Raw genomic sequence first — 16,376 nt, forward strand, 5'->3', positions numbered from 1 at the left:
TCCCCCTCTCCTCTCCCCCTTCCTCTCTCTCCCTCTTTCTCTCCCTCTTCCTCTTCTCCCTTCCCCTCTTCCTCTGTATGTTTTAATTTTTCACTGAAATTTACTAGGTGATATAATTTCTCTGCTTTGTCTTTAGTTCCTGGCTCTCTATTTTGGGCATAGTCCAGTCTGTTGGCAAGGCTCTGACTAAAGTTTTTAATTGGCTTGTTGAGTTTTTCATTTCTAGCATCATTTCAGTTTAAGTTGCTATTCTTTTTAATTTCATGTCTTGGGTTAATTTCCTTATAACATTGATCTTAGCCTTTGTCTTCTTTGAGTTAGTTGACCACAATTATAATCATTCCCTTGAGTTTGGTTTTATATATTTTTCTGGTCACATTCATTAGGGCCCATTATTACGGGTTTGGTAGGTTTGAGGAGAAGTTATCTTGGTTTTCCATAGTGGTTTTATTTCTGTGTTGGATTTGTGCATCGGGAGTTAGTATGTTGGTTGAGTCTTTCTTTTCTTTTTTGTTTGTATTTTTGTTCTCTTTCTTCTTTCAGCAGAGGGATTTACAGTGTTCAGGATGGGGTGAATTCATGGTAGAGCTGGGATCTTGACTTCCTCTTTTCTTCTGGTGTTTGGGGGATGCATCCTCTCTTCAGGTCTTCTGTTTCTCTGCTAGTCTGGTATAGACTAAGCAACGATTAGGTTCTGGGTGGCTCTGCTGCGAGCAGCCTTGGTTGTACTAGTCTACCTTCTGTGGTGCAAGGACCAAGGGACCACTGGACTCTCAGCTTTCAGATGTGTGATAGCTGCTGTTAGACTCTTGGGATATTGTTTCTTAAGCTGATTGTGTGTGTGTGTGTGTGTGTGTGTGTGTGTGTGTGTGTGTGTGTGTAATATGTACATATAGGTGATTGTTCTATTGGTTCTGTTTCTCTAGAGAACCCAGACTACAAGTACCAATAAAATGTCATAAAGCTTGATATTTATTCTATGAAGTAAAAAGTAACAAGGCCCATAATAACATTACAGGGTTTCAAGAGTATAAGATAAAGAAGCACATGTGTTTCATGGCAGAAATCCTATTTGTGAATTTAAGAAAGCTGAGCTATGAAGAATCTCCCAGTGACTTCTCAGTAGGTGTTACACACTCATGATTCACCGTGGAGATGAATAAATGTTGAATTACTAAGCGTGCTTGAAAGGAAGCCCACCAAAGACAACTCCAACAATGTTAATCATTTTAAGCAACAATATTTGAAATTTATAAACTGCAGCTGTGTGCTTCCCTCACATTGAAATTTATGAAATCCCTAATCGACTTTGTAGTTTAAATGTCTAAGAGTAATTCACAGATGGATTCATTTTGAAGAACTAAACTCTAACTCACAGAGGTTAAAAGCACTTTCCAAGTCTCTATTGGCATGCAACCATTTGGGGGATTTTGAATCTTCAAAACTTATGACAACTTGTATCATTTATAGGGCTGAAAGTATTAAGAGATTCGTTATTTTATGAGTTTTTCATAATGCATGATCATTAGATAAGATATGCTAAAGAAAATATCATTATACTAGTGTCAGATACAATTTAAACACTTTGACTACAGAGCGTTTTAAGATGATCTTGTATTTGACTAAACTATGTTGCTTCTTATTTAATCACTTTGCCAGTTGATCTCTGCTATCTAAATGTTATGCATCTCAGAACATGAACTCATAGTAAGTTAATGCTTTTGATAAATCACCCTTAATTTAGATAGATGAAAAATAATAGTGGGGTGTCATGACTTACTGGGGCTGTATGGGTAAGCGGCTGTCTCAGTTCTGGAAGCTATGTTAGGCATCCTATATCTTCAGATAATGTTGGTCATTCTTGAATTTCTGATGGGCTTGAAAGACTACTTATAGTCTCAGAGCCAACCCAGGCTATTTAGCATTGAGAGAACAGATTTGAGAGGATGGGTTTCAGATGGCATACAATCTAAAGCCAGGACATAAGTCAGGTGTAGAATTATAAGTCTTTTAAGTTAGGATAGATGACAGTGTTCTATTTTAGTAACAATAAGGATGGACTGGGTATTAGTTCTATCTTGTACCTTATAAATTACAAAATGGTAATAGTTGTGATCAATTTATATTTGTGAGAAAAGTTTTTTTTTTTAATTTGAACAGAAAAGGTGATATGTAGCAGAATCTTCCCTATCCAATCACTTTAAATCTTAATACAACAAGAAGCCTGTGGTTGAGCAGGGAAAAGGGAGGCGGAGCGAAGAGTTGCAGAGACCGGGAGCAACAAAGGAAGAAAAAGAAGGAAGAAAATGGAGAATGAACAGGACCATTCAGATTCTGCCTGGCTTTAAATAGCCATGGAGAGCTACAATATATAGGGACAGAGTAATTGGAATAACTTGTCTAATCTAGGTGGGCAGCTTGTATCATTATCAATTGGCTCTGAAATTATTATTTGGGCATCTTGTGAATTGAGAATTTACTGATATATAAATCTGACTGATTAATTGCAAGTTTCTAGAGTTTTGATTTTACTGGGTTACTGGGATTTGGGACCGCTGATGACCACAGTGGGTGGATGGTTGGGAATGTGAGCAGAATCCCCTGCAAGAAAAACATGATCCCACCCACTGGGGCAGAGAATAGCTGGGCATAGCACAGGAACTTGCTGATCTGACTTAATACTTCCCACAACAGTATCTAAGTCAGTAAATTTGAATATACAAACAAATTAAAGTTGCTGAGAAAACTAACTATACAATACACTTTGTTTGTTTGTTTGTTTGTTTTTTGTTTTTCGAGACAGAGTTTCTCTGTATAGCCCTGGTTGTCCCGGAACTCACTCTGTAGACCAGGCTGGCCTCGAACTCAGAAATCTGCCTGCCTCTGCTGCCTCTGCCTCCCAAGTGCTGGGATTAAAGGTGTGGGCCACCACCTCCCGGCCTTTTTTTTGTTTTTGTTTTTGTCTTTGTTTTGTTTTTTGGACAATACACTTCTTGAGGTACACACTACTTGAGGTTATACTATAACTGCCACACCAGCTGCACAATTAGTACTCACTAAATGCTGTCAAGATTAAGAAATAATTTTTTTTGTGAAGTTGTTAAGAAAGTGCCTATATTTTCTAAGTCTGATCTGAAATAGCTAGATAAGTATGTCTCATCCTGATGTTTTTGAAAGAACCGATAGTTACTAGAAGTTTTGTTTTGAAGCCCCTATCAACGTGAAATCACACACTTACAAGAATATTAGCACAAAGAACAAGCTCTTCCTGCTGTCAGCATAGCCCTCATTGGATGTTTCCTGCCAGACATCCAGGATGCCTCTCTGCACAGTTGCTAGGAACTCAATCTCATGTGACAAATGCTAACTAACATTGCAAAGGTCTTCCTTATAGTGCCCCACTCTACTGCTTCATATCCACTTCTAAATGAAAATATTTTAAGGATCGGAAGACAGCTGTTGTGACTATCCAGTCTCCGCACTGTTTTCAAAACAAACCTTCCTTTATTCACATGGCACAGGGGTTAGTTAGCTCTTACTTCAAGACTGAGTCCTTCTCTCTCTCTCTCTCTCTCTCTCTCTCTCTCTCTCTCTCTCTCTCTCTCACACACACACACACACACACACACACACACACACCTTCTCACCTGTGTACTGAAGCATAGAAATCAGAAAGGAACATTTTGAATTTGCTCCCAGAGGACTTAAGAGCAACAATATTAGGCCGAATCACCAGAAATTGCCTAGCGACAATCATTTTTACATAGAAAATATGGCAATCCTATGCAGCTCAACCTGAACGCATCATTTTTCTTCATAAGCATTGCACATGCATGAGTGTCGCTTCAGATTGCATTCGCTGTCAGCAGCTGTGTAACACCACACTTACAGATTGGATTTGAGGCCAAGTATACCCCAAGGACCATTTCCTATCATTCGCTGGGCAAGCACCCAGAACAGAATTCTATAATGTAGAACGTTATTACCTGCTGCTTGGTAGTGTTTTATTTTGTTTTGGTTTTTGTTTGTTTGTTTGTTTGTTTTAAAGTCTCCCCTCTCATAATCCTGGTGTTTCCTTAAGTGTATAGTACTTATATGCCAGCTATTGCTGCTAGCAACTAATATTTCTTACTGGAACAACTGTAGGAGCTGAACTCATCATTGTTCATGTGACACATGCGTAGAGTCAGCAAGAAACCAGCCCACTGTTTTACCCTGGGAAACGTAAAGGATATATTTATATTCTGTGAGCTAAAGAATTTGTCCTTCTTAATAAGTGTTATGGGGATTAAGCATCAAATAGGGTGTGTTTTGTTGTTGGTCAGTTCCTTTAAGAGCTAAGCCGTGCTTGTCTCCTGCATCCACATTTCCTCCCTATGTTCCTGTATTGTTCTCATGTTTGTTGATCCTGTCAGCTCTTTTGAAACTATCTTGAAAGTGCCTTCTCCTTGCTATTCATGGTTGAACGGAGCTCACATGTTGGACACTTTCTCCCCTCATTTAGAGCCCTACAGCAGAGCTGAGCGGAGGGCTCTGAAGAGGTAATACTGTGTGCTGTTCTTCTAACGATGTAATGGCTCTTCCAGGGGAGCAGCCTCCTGATTAGAGAAAGTTGGGTTCCTGAGATAAGGATGCTTTTGTGAGCTCATCCCAGCTCCATCTTGGCCCAGTCTTCTTTCCCTTCTTCTTTCTACCACTGAGTGACGTGCTAAGGCTTGGTCCCCTTGTACTAATCTGCACAGCTTCCAAACTGGGGAAGAGATAAATACGTTCCTCATAATGTATCCAAACGACAGTGTTCTTTGGTAGAAAAACAAGCAAGCTAAGACATCCAGTGCTTCTCAGTCTTCACCCATGGCTTCTACCATCCAGGAGAGCTCTGGGTCCGGCTTGGTCTTCACATCACCCTTTGAATGTGGTTTCCTGTAACCACCATTTTCAGTTCTCTCAATAATAAACAAAAGGGCAGCAGAATAGTCTATTGTACCTCAGCATTTTATCTTAATAATGTGCCACCTAAATGGTAAGCATCAGCTTCTTATATGACTTTGGGTTTGTTGGTTTTGGTTTTTGATTTTTTAGACTCAAGCTTCAGAAATAATTACAATGTACCCCCAATGACATGAAATGGCTTTACCTTTATAAAATCAGAACGTAATAGGTGGAATTGGATAATAATTGTGTACACAAGAGTAGTCCACCAGCAACAGTTTGAGACAGCCGTGGTTCAAGGTACCATTCTAAATTTATAACCAACTATCACTGATCAAGGCGCTTATCCATTTGTGCTTCTGTTTCCTAGTACAATGGTTACAATAACCCATGCCTCTTAAGTTTATTGTAAAAAATAAATTAGCTAGGCCGGAGAGATGGCTCAGTGGTTAAGAGCACTGACTGCTCTTTCGAAGGTCCTGAGTTCAAATCCTAGCAACCACAGGGTGGCTCACAGTCATCCATAATGAGATCTGACGCCCTTTGAAGACAGCTACAGTGTAGATCTGAAGACAGCTACAGTGTACTTACATATAATAATAAGTAGGCCAGGCATGGTGGCGCACACCTTTAATCCCAGCACTCGGGAGGCAGAGGCAGGCAGATTTCTGAGTTCAAGGCCAGCCTGATCTACAAAGTGAGTTCCAGGACAGCCAGGGCTACACAGAGAAACCCGTTCTCGAAAAACCAAATAAATAAATAAATAAATAAATAAAAATAAAAATAATAATAATAAATAGATCTTTGGGCTGGAGCAAGCAGGGCCAGAGCGAGCGGAGGTCCTGAGNTCAATTCCCAGCAACCATGTGATGGCTCACAACATACATGCTGTACAGCTACAGCATACTCATATACATAAAATAAATAAATAAATCTTTAAAAAAAATAAAAATAAAATAAATTAGCCAATAAATTAGAATGGCTTAAAACAGTTGTTATCCATTATTAAATGGATAAAAGAGCTTGCAAATTATATTTTTAAAAAAAAATCACTTCACTAATTGTGCAATAAAAAAAAGAAAAACCTGAGACTGATTTTAACCAAACAAAACGTTGAGTTTAGTTTATTAACATGCAACAAGAACACTCAGGTGAAGTCTTGAACATTTTACACCATTGTTCCTCAAATTCCCCTTAGGTAATGGATTTTCTGACAGTCGTCATTCCACAGTTGCACTGGCTAAGTGCCTGGTTCTGTATTTCCTGTGGTTTCCTTCACTGGTTACTGAAGCATAGCGTTCTTCTCCCCTGCGTGGCACCTGTGGTCTGTCATGACTTGTCTATTGCATAAGCAGGCTGAGAAAAAGGGGAACTGAGGGCACGTGTCAGGGGACTGCAAAGCTATTCAGGAAAATCAAATGTATAACCAAATAAAAGAACAATCGAGGCAGACAGACAGGCAGACAGAGAGACAGACAGGCAGACAGTCAAACAGACCAAAGAACATTGCAACAAGGAAAACAAAGGGGGAGATAGCTCACTATGAGGTGGGGGAGATAGCTCACTGGGTAAAAGAACTCACTTTAAGTAAGAGGATCCTAGACCAAGTCCTCAGAAGGCATGGGGAAAAAGAGCAAGCCATGACCACAGGCCTATAACCCCAAAACTAGGGAGCCGAGGGAAGGCCCCAGGGGCTCACTTGCCTACAAGCCTAAGCAAGACAGCAAGCTTCTGGCTCAGTCGGATCAACAAAGAAATATGCCTGATGTCATCTTGAGGCCGCCTCATACACAGACACATATTCTCTCTCTCTCTCTCACACACACACACACACACACACACGGGATGTGAATGGAAAAGGTAGTGAAGCAGTAAGTTGTTGCTCAGCTTTACTTTGTGAAAGAGAATACACAACTCTTGATGACTGATTAGGTAATGACAATACGGAAAAGAAATCAGGGTAATTGAAAAAAAAATGTTGTTAGCTATAGTTATAGAAACTGTAATACAAGCGTGGGGAAATGGCAATGACTAGTTTTGAGGTAAATATGAAAGACCCATATGCACCTATGGTGGCCATTCGCAGTTCCCACCATAAAGTCACTGGAAGCATTCTGTTGAAGGCACTGCAAGACTGTGACCATCTCCTAACCTTCTTTTTATTCCTAGAACTGAGGCGAACAGCTCTGAATTGCTATGCATTTCTGCCAACAGATAACTGCTTCGGCCAAGGAAGTCACAGACTCAGATCTTTACAGTCATCAAACAAAACCTGCATTGCTACAATAAATATCTCAAACGCGTAGTTGTCACAGTAAAAGAAGGTTGGCTGGTCTAAAATGTCAGCACCAGGAAGTTGAGTGGTCTCAGTGGATGTTGTATGCTAACAAGCTAACATGATGTGACCCTGTAGAATTCACAGGAAACAGCAGAGTCAGGTGGAATAGGGTGGGGGAAAAACTTGAAATTCTGTCCCCAGTGCTGTCCAAAGCTAGGAACAAGGACAGTAACAGTCTGTTGGTGGGGTTTCAAACAAAAAGCCAGCACTCCACAGAAAAATGGACCAAAGGCCTTATACCCTGCCAGCCAATTTGAGGCTTTTTTTGCCATGCTGTGAGACTTTTTGGTCCTTTGAACTTGGAGATAATGGATTTGTTTGTCTGACAAAGAAAATTTCCAAGACAACAAAGGACTCAGTTCTCAGCATGGGCATCCCTGGCTGCTTTTAGTCAGATTTAAGGAAAGAATTGGGATCAAAGGGAAGAAGGCAGCAAGCCTGGGAAGTTCTGCAGGGCAGCCAGACAAAGAGGCACACACACATACAGTTAGTTCAATGAAGTCAGAAGAGTAGAGACAAAAAGGGAACCAGATTCCCTGAACGCACGAGAGGACAGACGCGCTGTGAGCACCTCAGCTACCACTAATCGCAGCTCCAGACGGAAGAACTGAAAATTTGGTTTGAACACTTATGTCAGAAGAGAGGCTGTTGGGTGCCCTCCACACCCAGGACCTACGAGAGACTCATTTCCCCAAGTTTAGCCATCCACGATGAACTCATGGTACAGTCTGAGTGGGACCAGGTAGTTTAAGCTGTAGGCCAACTTCAGCGTCCACCGTAATACTGGCTTTTCTAGGTTGGCACACCATCAGACTAGAAAGGGAGTCATGAATGTCCCCATGCGGATTTCAAAGGAATGCCAGGCCAACCCACTCCGGATCCCAGCAAAGAGCCTCTGATGACGGGAATACAGGCAGAAAGGCCTCCTTGGGAATGATATAGGAATAAGCAGAGCCTGCTGAAGGGACTGGTCATACATGACGCAATCAAAAAGACCATAGTGTGTGGGGCTACACTAGCCCTTAAATTCCACATCTGGTGGCAGTATGCTAGAAGGCTACCCATGAGTATTAGGGAATTCTTCCCTGCTGAGTTTCCTCTTTGCTGTGATCCAACTCCTTTCTGTGGCCTGACTTCTCTCCATGTGTGTTTCACAACTATTCCTGGGAATGTGTGTAACTCTTGTCTTTATAGGGCTCGCCCTTCAGTTTACCGGTGTCACAGAGTCTTCCAAGCAACACTGAAATAATGAAGGATTCATAACTCTTATGGGTGGAGTAAATGGGCATTCTGAAACAGCCATTACATTTGGGAGGACAGGCCCTGAATACTTTAAGTTTATTATTACCCAAAATCCCGTGCACTCACTAAAAGGTCGATTTCAGAAGGGTTACTGTTGAGAAGGTGTGATGTCCAGAGGGAGATTCTTAAGAGCGCTAGCCCCAGCCCCTCCCAGCTCTCATTTGCTTCCTGGCAATGGAGAAACTCGCTCTCCCACTAAGCATTATCTCAACCAAGGGAAGAGAACTAAGCAAGCATAGACTAAACTTCTAAAACCAGAACCCCAAAGAAGCTATTTTTCTTTATACAGAAGCAGTGTCAGGCATTTGCTGTAGCAATGAAAAGCTCGCTGAAACAGACATGAGAGAAACCGCTACGCAGCATCACACTGGCAGTCCATCTTTACCGATATTTGAGTTGTTTTTACCCCAGTCGAGCATAAAATATGTTAGTCTTGATTAACTGTTTGCCTTGCCACTGAGACAATTCAAAAGGTAACTAATGAGAAGCATTCTAATACAGCAAATACAAGAACTGCACTAGGCAAGGCGAGCCACATACTGTGACCCCATTAAAAGGATCTGCTGCCTTTCTGAGAAAAGCGGCAAAGCCCAGGGAACTGAGAGGCCACACTGTCAACTGCTGGCCTCTCCCTTAGGGTGCGCATGCTCCGGAAAACACGATAGCTGGAATCTTTCATCTGTTTGGCAGTTGTTCATTTAACGACGCATGTCTATGTGAGGAAAAGTGAGCTCCTGTTTTATTTCCAAACAACAAGCTCCTTTCTGACAATAAAATGTAAGTAAATAACTAAAAGGCAGGTGATATTTGCCAGTAACTGCCTCCACTTAAGATCCCTTGGTCAGGCATTTTTATAAAAACTCAAGCATTGACTTCTAAAAGTGAGATTGCCTCCACAGACATAAGGCACAGAGGGAACCAAGTCAACTGGACAAGTCTCGGGTCTGGAAGACTACATGAGAAGCTCAGGAGTGCAATTTAGTAAAATCGAAAACTTATAAATCTAATCTTTGGGTTGAGGAACACTCAAAATAACTTAAACAGGTAAAAATCTCTTCACTATAACCCACGCTGGATTTTCTGCACAGTGATTTTGAAAACATGGTTTCTCTTACCTCTCTCCATTCTTTATTCCCAACTGCTTGTGTATATAAGACACAAACTACAAAAGATGAAAAAACACATATATAAATTTTAGTAGAAATGTACATGATTTCTATTTCAACTGTCCAAAGGATGCATTTTAAAAACAACAACAACAATAACAACAAAATCAGGCTTAATTCTAGTGCTTAAAAAAAATCACCAGAATTTAAATATGACCATATTTTAGCATACAGAGAATATTACCATTGGTAATAATGCCTTCATATTACACGATAGATGTAGATATGTTTTAAAACTGTACTACAATAATTTCAACTATCAGTGTTTTATAACGTGTGTAAGCTGCTTTTAAAATACTTAAATTACTCAGAGCAACCTCAGAAGTGCCAACCTCAGGCAAACATACTCTGCATTTATATCAGTGACTCAACAGCACTGTTTGTAAACAAGAAAGGTGTTTCATTAATTGATAAAGTCTAAGAAGTGGAGATTAAAGACTTTACACAATGATCATGAATTATAAGAAGAATCTTACCACTTGTCAAATGAGGTGCAAAGAATTTTACCATAAATCTCAATGTCTTTACTCAGTTAAAAAAAAAAAACATAAACAGAAATAGTAAATTTCACATAACGTTTGCAAGATTAAGTAAAACAAACAAAATTTGACTTACTTGGATCAGACTTAGAAAATGTATCTCTATCAAGGAGATTTCTGTTAAATAAAACAGAGAACACTAGTTAATTACAAAACCAAACACTTAGATTTCTGTAACTGTAGGAAATATAAATATGCAAACACACACATGGAACTAAATATGAATTCTCTGCCTCTTGCTCCTCTTATTGAGACTGGTTATCAGTCGATTCGTTTCCTTGTCCTGCATTATAGTTGAGCAACGATCTGACTCTCCATCCTGTGGAACTACAATGTCTGTGCAGATGTCACTAATTCAGGTTTCCTTTTAACTCATCATTGAGACCCTGCAGATGCTTGGACCGAATTCCCCAACTGAAATGAGAGTCAGTTACTAAGACAAATGTAGCAACTCAGCTTGTGGCCGCATGGACACACATAACAGCAGGCAGTAGAGAGCACCTTCCATGTCAGCCCTGAAGGGCTGTTGCAAACAGCCTTCTAGTCTGGTGATTTCTGATGAGCACATAGATCTTGCTTAAGCAATCTTTCTAATACAGGCATATAAAAAACTAGGCAAAGCTAATACAACTATTGACTTAAAATGTTGCATGTATTTTCGCATCTGTAACAAAATAATGTGAAATCAGAAAACAGGCATTGGGTTATTCTGTTACCCTCAACAGCAATAATACAATCCTATACATTGCATTACACATTGTATAATACTGGATTATCATTAGAAAATTAAGTCCAGGAGCCAGGAAGATGGCTCAGTCAGTAAGTGCTCACTACACAAACCTGGAGACTGAGGTCAGGCAGGGCCCCATCACACATGTTAAAAGCCAGGTAGTGTACCATGTGCCCATATGCTCTACCCAGGGGGAGCAGAGATAGGTGGGTCCCTGAAGCTCAACAACCAGGCAGGTTTGCAAAATCAGCAAACTGCTGATTCTGTGAAAGACCCTCCCTCACAAAGTGAGGTGACAAAAAATGGAGGAAAATATCAGTGTTGGTCTCTGGCTTACCCACAAAAACAATCACACACACACACACACACACACACACACACACACACATACACACACACACTTGAGCACCAAAATATAAGAGTTAGGTTCAACATTTTATGATTAATAAGGTAGGCAAGCACTAAAAAGTCACATCTCAAAAGCTACCACTTCCACTGTCACTGTCACTGAAAAATAAAGACAGTCAACCAACAGCACAGGTGGCAACCTGAAGCCACCTCTTGAGGTGTTCCCAGGGAAAAGAAAGAAAGAAGACATGCTTGTATTTGAAATTAAGTGAGATTTTAAAAGTCCTATGCTACATAGAAATCAAAGAAAACCAATCCTTCAGTCCCTTATGCAGACTCCCAGACTCCAGCAGCGGTTGGCAAATGGTAATTCAAAACATTTCCACTTGAGAAGGCACTGTGATATTATATCTGCAAAGGTAGTTTTCCACTTAGTAATAATTCTCTGGCCCTTCCAGTGGCTCCAACTTCTGCCCATGAAAATTCTAAAACAAGGTTAATTAAGTTACTTCCTTCAAAGTTCCAGGAAACGAGAGAGTCCAGAGCAATGTGGTTGAGACTCAAAGTATGCCAAATACATTTTTAAAGACTATAATGTAATTCTAGTGCTGTGCTCATATAAGACTAGCTACAATCTTTAATTAAAAATATAAAATAAAGATTTTTAGCCGCAAGAAGTTGAAAAGCCCAGAACTTCTTCAATGTGATTTGTTTGTTTGTTTGGTTGGTTGGTTTTTCAAGACAGGGTTTCTCTGTGTAGCCCTGGCTGTTCTGGAACTCACTTTGTAGACCAGGCTGGCCTCAAACTCAGAAATCCACCTGTCTCTGCCTCCCAAGTGCTGGGATTAAAGGCATGTACCACCATGCCCGGCTCCTTCAATGTGATCTTGACAACTAAGCTTTAATTTTCCAATTCTGCCTAAATAGACATTGTTCTCTTCTGAGGTCATATGACTAGGATACAACAGAGAATATCTGACTTGGAGTCAATGCAAGGATATTGTGCTTGCACATTTTGAAAATTCATAAAAGTCAAAATTTTAAATTATGGATGGAGAGCCAACAATCAACAATAATCACACTGCACCTCAACCATAAGCCCACTCAAAATTTTGGACAAAATATTTAACTTTATATATACTTGGTTAAAAAAGAAATCCACTCCTGTTACTGTGTAGGACTAGAAACGACCAAATTGAGTGAGGTAACCTGACCCAGGCAGACAGAGTTGCACGTTCTTTTTAATCAAAGGCTCCTCATTCCAAACCTTCAAATGTGAGTCCATACCCTACAGTCACTGCAGACACAGGGAAGGTACAGTGGAACCATTGCCAGGGTGGGCAGCAGGGGCTGCATTGGGTACAAGGGATTTAGCTGGGAAACCAGAAAACGGGATCTCTAATTAGGGAAGGCTAGTGGAGATAAATACAAAAGGAGAAGAGAAAAAGGATAAAGCAGGGAAGGATGCCTGAAGAAGTCACAGGGAATCACTCATTATCTACCTAAAAGGGAAGCATATAATGCACACAAGTCTGTATATAAAAACAAAAAAAAGACATATATAGTTTAAATCAAAGTTCTCATCTCAGTTGGTAATGCTTCCTCCTAGAACCAAAGACAATCTATCCAAAACCCCAACAGCAGCCATCAGAAGCCCTCTTTTGAGTTGTTGGGTCGGAACTGTTGAAAAGACTCCCAGATAGCACAGATTACTGCCATTGCCCCTCTCGACTACGCCCTGGCTACACCCTCCCACGCAAGGTAGAAGGTTAAGTCCTCATGTTTTTAAGACACCACACACTTCGGAAACAGAGCTCAGAAACCACTGAGCTGGAACTGACTTAAATACCTCTTCCCTGACGATTCAATGGGACCAGAAGGCACCATGGCAACTTCCAGGCAGGGGAAGCAACCAATAGGATCTATCCTATTTGACTATGATGCCTAGGAACCATGACAATGACCAGACCAGCACAAGAAACCTCTAGACAAAGTGGTGGCACACATACCTTGGTGGTAACCGATAGCTCTCTTATTTCAGACCTGTTCAACAAGAGGAAAATCATGTCTGGTACTGGAAACTTACCCAACCACCTAGACTCAGTGAAGTCATGCAGCTTGGAGAAGAACCAACAAGGACCAGTTTCCTAAACCAACAGAATCTCTAACTACATCTAAGTATTTGTCCTTACATCCACAGTAAGTGTATTCCTCATTCCCCAACCAAAAGTTTCGTTGCAACAAACGGAGACCAGACCATTACCGAGAAGCATGACCAATTCTAAGCAGAGCTGTGGAGCCTAGCTAGTCTCAGTAGATACATCTACAAGTCAACTCAAGGCTTGGGAACATTGAAGAAGAGAGACTGGAGGATCCTAAGAGCCAGAGAACCAGAAAGTGTCCTGAGAGACTGTGTAAGATCAGAGGCTATGCACTTAAAGTCTCACCAGCATCCGTGCTGACCCATGAGCTGAGCAAGGATGCCGACAACAGACAGGTCAAATTGGGAAGGGGAAAGCCCAGACGGTATCAACCCTACACAAGGAACTGCAGACAACTAAAGAATACTGAGAGCAAGGGAATAGTCTTCCCCTCCAGGGAAAGACGCACCAACTGGCTCTTCAACACCAACCGGTCAACCCTGAGAATGTACATACAGGTAACACTAGACGGACTAAGCAGATCTTAGTTAGAAATATATATATATATATAGTACATATTAATATGTATAAATAATATATATTATATATATGCATGCATGCACGTAACAACAATTAGTGAGGAAACATGGACTTGAAAGGGAATATGGAGGGATAAAGGGAAAGTTTAGAGGAAGAAAAGGAAATGGAGAAATGATTTAATTATGTTATAATCTCAAAAATAAAAGAAACAATTTTTTAAAAGTCATTTTATAAATAAGAAAACTCAGCTGAGGCCCAGAAAAAGTAACTTAATAAACAAGACACATAATTCCAGTAAGAAATGACCTCATGATGCCAATTCTCCTGACTCCAGTTCCCTGTTCTTTATAGACTAAAACAGTCTGGAGAATTCCAGAACAAACAACTTATTTTCTCAGAAGTGTTTGTTAGGAATGTGCAGCTTGGGCCAAATGGTATAAAGCAAAACATGTTCTCATCAGAAGGGCAATTTGAAAGGCCTTGCTCTACAGAATGAGAGAAACAGATCAAGAGGCCAAAGAAGACTACATTTGTCACACAGAAGCATCTTTGTTTCCTATGCAAGACACACATGTGTACACACACACACACAGACATGCATGCATACATATACACACGTGCACACATGAACACACACACATACACAGTCGTACATCCATATACCACATACACATGTGCACACATACACATGTCACATACATGAATGCACACACACATATTGACACAAACACACACAGGCACAAACACAGGCTCATATGCCCTGATAGATTTGAGATGGGAAGGCTGCTCTCTCCCAAGGGTTGTCATTAGCTTGAACTAGAATAAATAATAATAATAATAATAATAATAATAATAATAATAATAATAAAAACCTCATGCCAATAGTTTTATGATGTTGAACTACAGCATTAAGCTGAAACTGCTGAATGTTCTGTCTCCCTTTTGGAAATTTAGTTACAGCCAAAACAAGGAAGAAGGCAAATTCTTGAAGAATTATCTAGAAAGTAGTATACTATAGAAATATTGCCCAGAGGAATGTGATATAGCTAAGTAGTAGATTCCTTTTCTAGCACATGTAAAGCTCTGGGTTTCAACTCCAGCATTGCTAATTGACATTATAGAGTCAAGTGATATTCATGTGTACATTTACATTACCTGAAGAACAGTGATATTTTGTTTATATAGATTCACTTGTGTGTGTGTGTTTGAGCCTGAATACCTAGTGTAAATTGTACATGAGAGTGTCTGAGTTACTCTGATGATCTCTCTTCCTTAAGTTTCAATGAAGATGCTGCTCTATGCCCTTGAAAGAAGATGACTAACCGCAGGGTCAGCCAATCAATATATTACAGCCTGTATGAGAGGACAGTCTTTCACAGAGGAGGTGTGTTTTACATGTCAAAAACCAGGACAGTCGACAATCAAGAAGTCACCAATATCTCTTTAATGTGGGACAGACTTCACTGTGGGGCTCCTTTACTCTCCAGTCCTCGGGAGTAGAATACCCCTGAAGCAGAGGCAGAAGCTGTCATCCTGGAGGACAGTAATCAGGCATCTAAGATTGTCACCCCGCCTGCTGACTTTATGCTCAAAACCATTCCGTGATGATAATGAGGCTTGCAGAGTTATTAGCCTCGCTGTGCTGAACGGCAGTGTGAACAACAGTCCCCTTGCCTGCTGCATTTCTCACTGTCCACTGCCATCCTGAGACCCTGCCTCTTGAAACAACAGCTGAGGTCTTTTTTTTTTTTTTTTCTGAACGAAAAAATAGTAATTTCCTTTAAACGTTCACGTGATTCTGCAAGCACTTTCCAAGCAAATAAGGAACATCGGCTCCTACTTGTGCACAGCAATTACGCAACAAATACAACAGATGTATGCTAGATTCCATGGAGAGACTTGAGCACTACTGGGAAGACAAATGTATAGAGCAACTAACCAGCCATATCCAGTAAAGATAACAGTATAGCACAGAGTAACCAAAATGGTCACACCAATTCAGCTGTTAGTTAAGAATCCAACTAATCCTCAGCTCCGATTCCAGCTATGTTGAGAAATGTGCCAGAGAAAAGATAGGTATGTAAAGAGTTTTGATGTCTTTTAAAACCTAGTTATGATACGTAAACATGTTTTTGTTTTTAATTCCAGATGTGGGATATGGGGCTGATTCCAATTGTCCAACCCAGCAAACGATTTGCCTTGTGCTTGTTCTGGGAGGGGCACGATCTTTGCCAGCTGCAGATAGGCAGATAGTTTAAATCTGAGGACTCTGGAGAGGAAATACAAGCCAGGAGAGAGAGAGAGAGAGAGAGAGAGAGAGAGAGAGAGAGAGAGAGAGAG

General features: G+C 40.5%; 1 protein-coding gene across 2 annotated transcripts in view; it reads right to left on the reverse strand.

The window, feature by feature from the left end:
- The window catches only part of Cpne8 (copine 8), a 181,524-nt gene that overhangs the window by 141,009 nt on the left and 24,139 nt on the right, over positions 1–16,376 (reverse strand). The window contains exons 2-4 of one of the 2 annotated variants that reach the window (XM_021216352.2): positions 10,354–10,394; positions 9,688–9,734; positions 4,427–4,598 (exon numbers count right to left, since the gene is read on the reverse strand). In XM_021216352.2, the coding sequence (XP_021072011.1) occupies positions 4,563–4,598; positions 9,688–9,734; positions 10,354–10,394 (124 nt within the window). In that variant the 3' untranslated portion in view covers positions 4,427–4,562. Of the gene's footprint in view, positions 1–4,426; positions 4,599–9,687; positions 9,735–10,353; positions 10,395–16,376 lie in introns of those variants that run through there. The other variant, XM_021216350.2, reaches the window with a different exon arrangement.

This window comes from Mus pahari, chromosome 17, assembly GCF_900095145.1.
Source record: "Mus pahari chromosome 17, PAHARI_EIJ_v1.1, whole genome shotgun sequence".
Classification (NCBI taxonomy): Eukaryota; Metazoa; Chordata; class Mammalia; order Rodentia; family Muridae; genus Mus; species Mus pahari.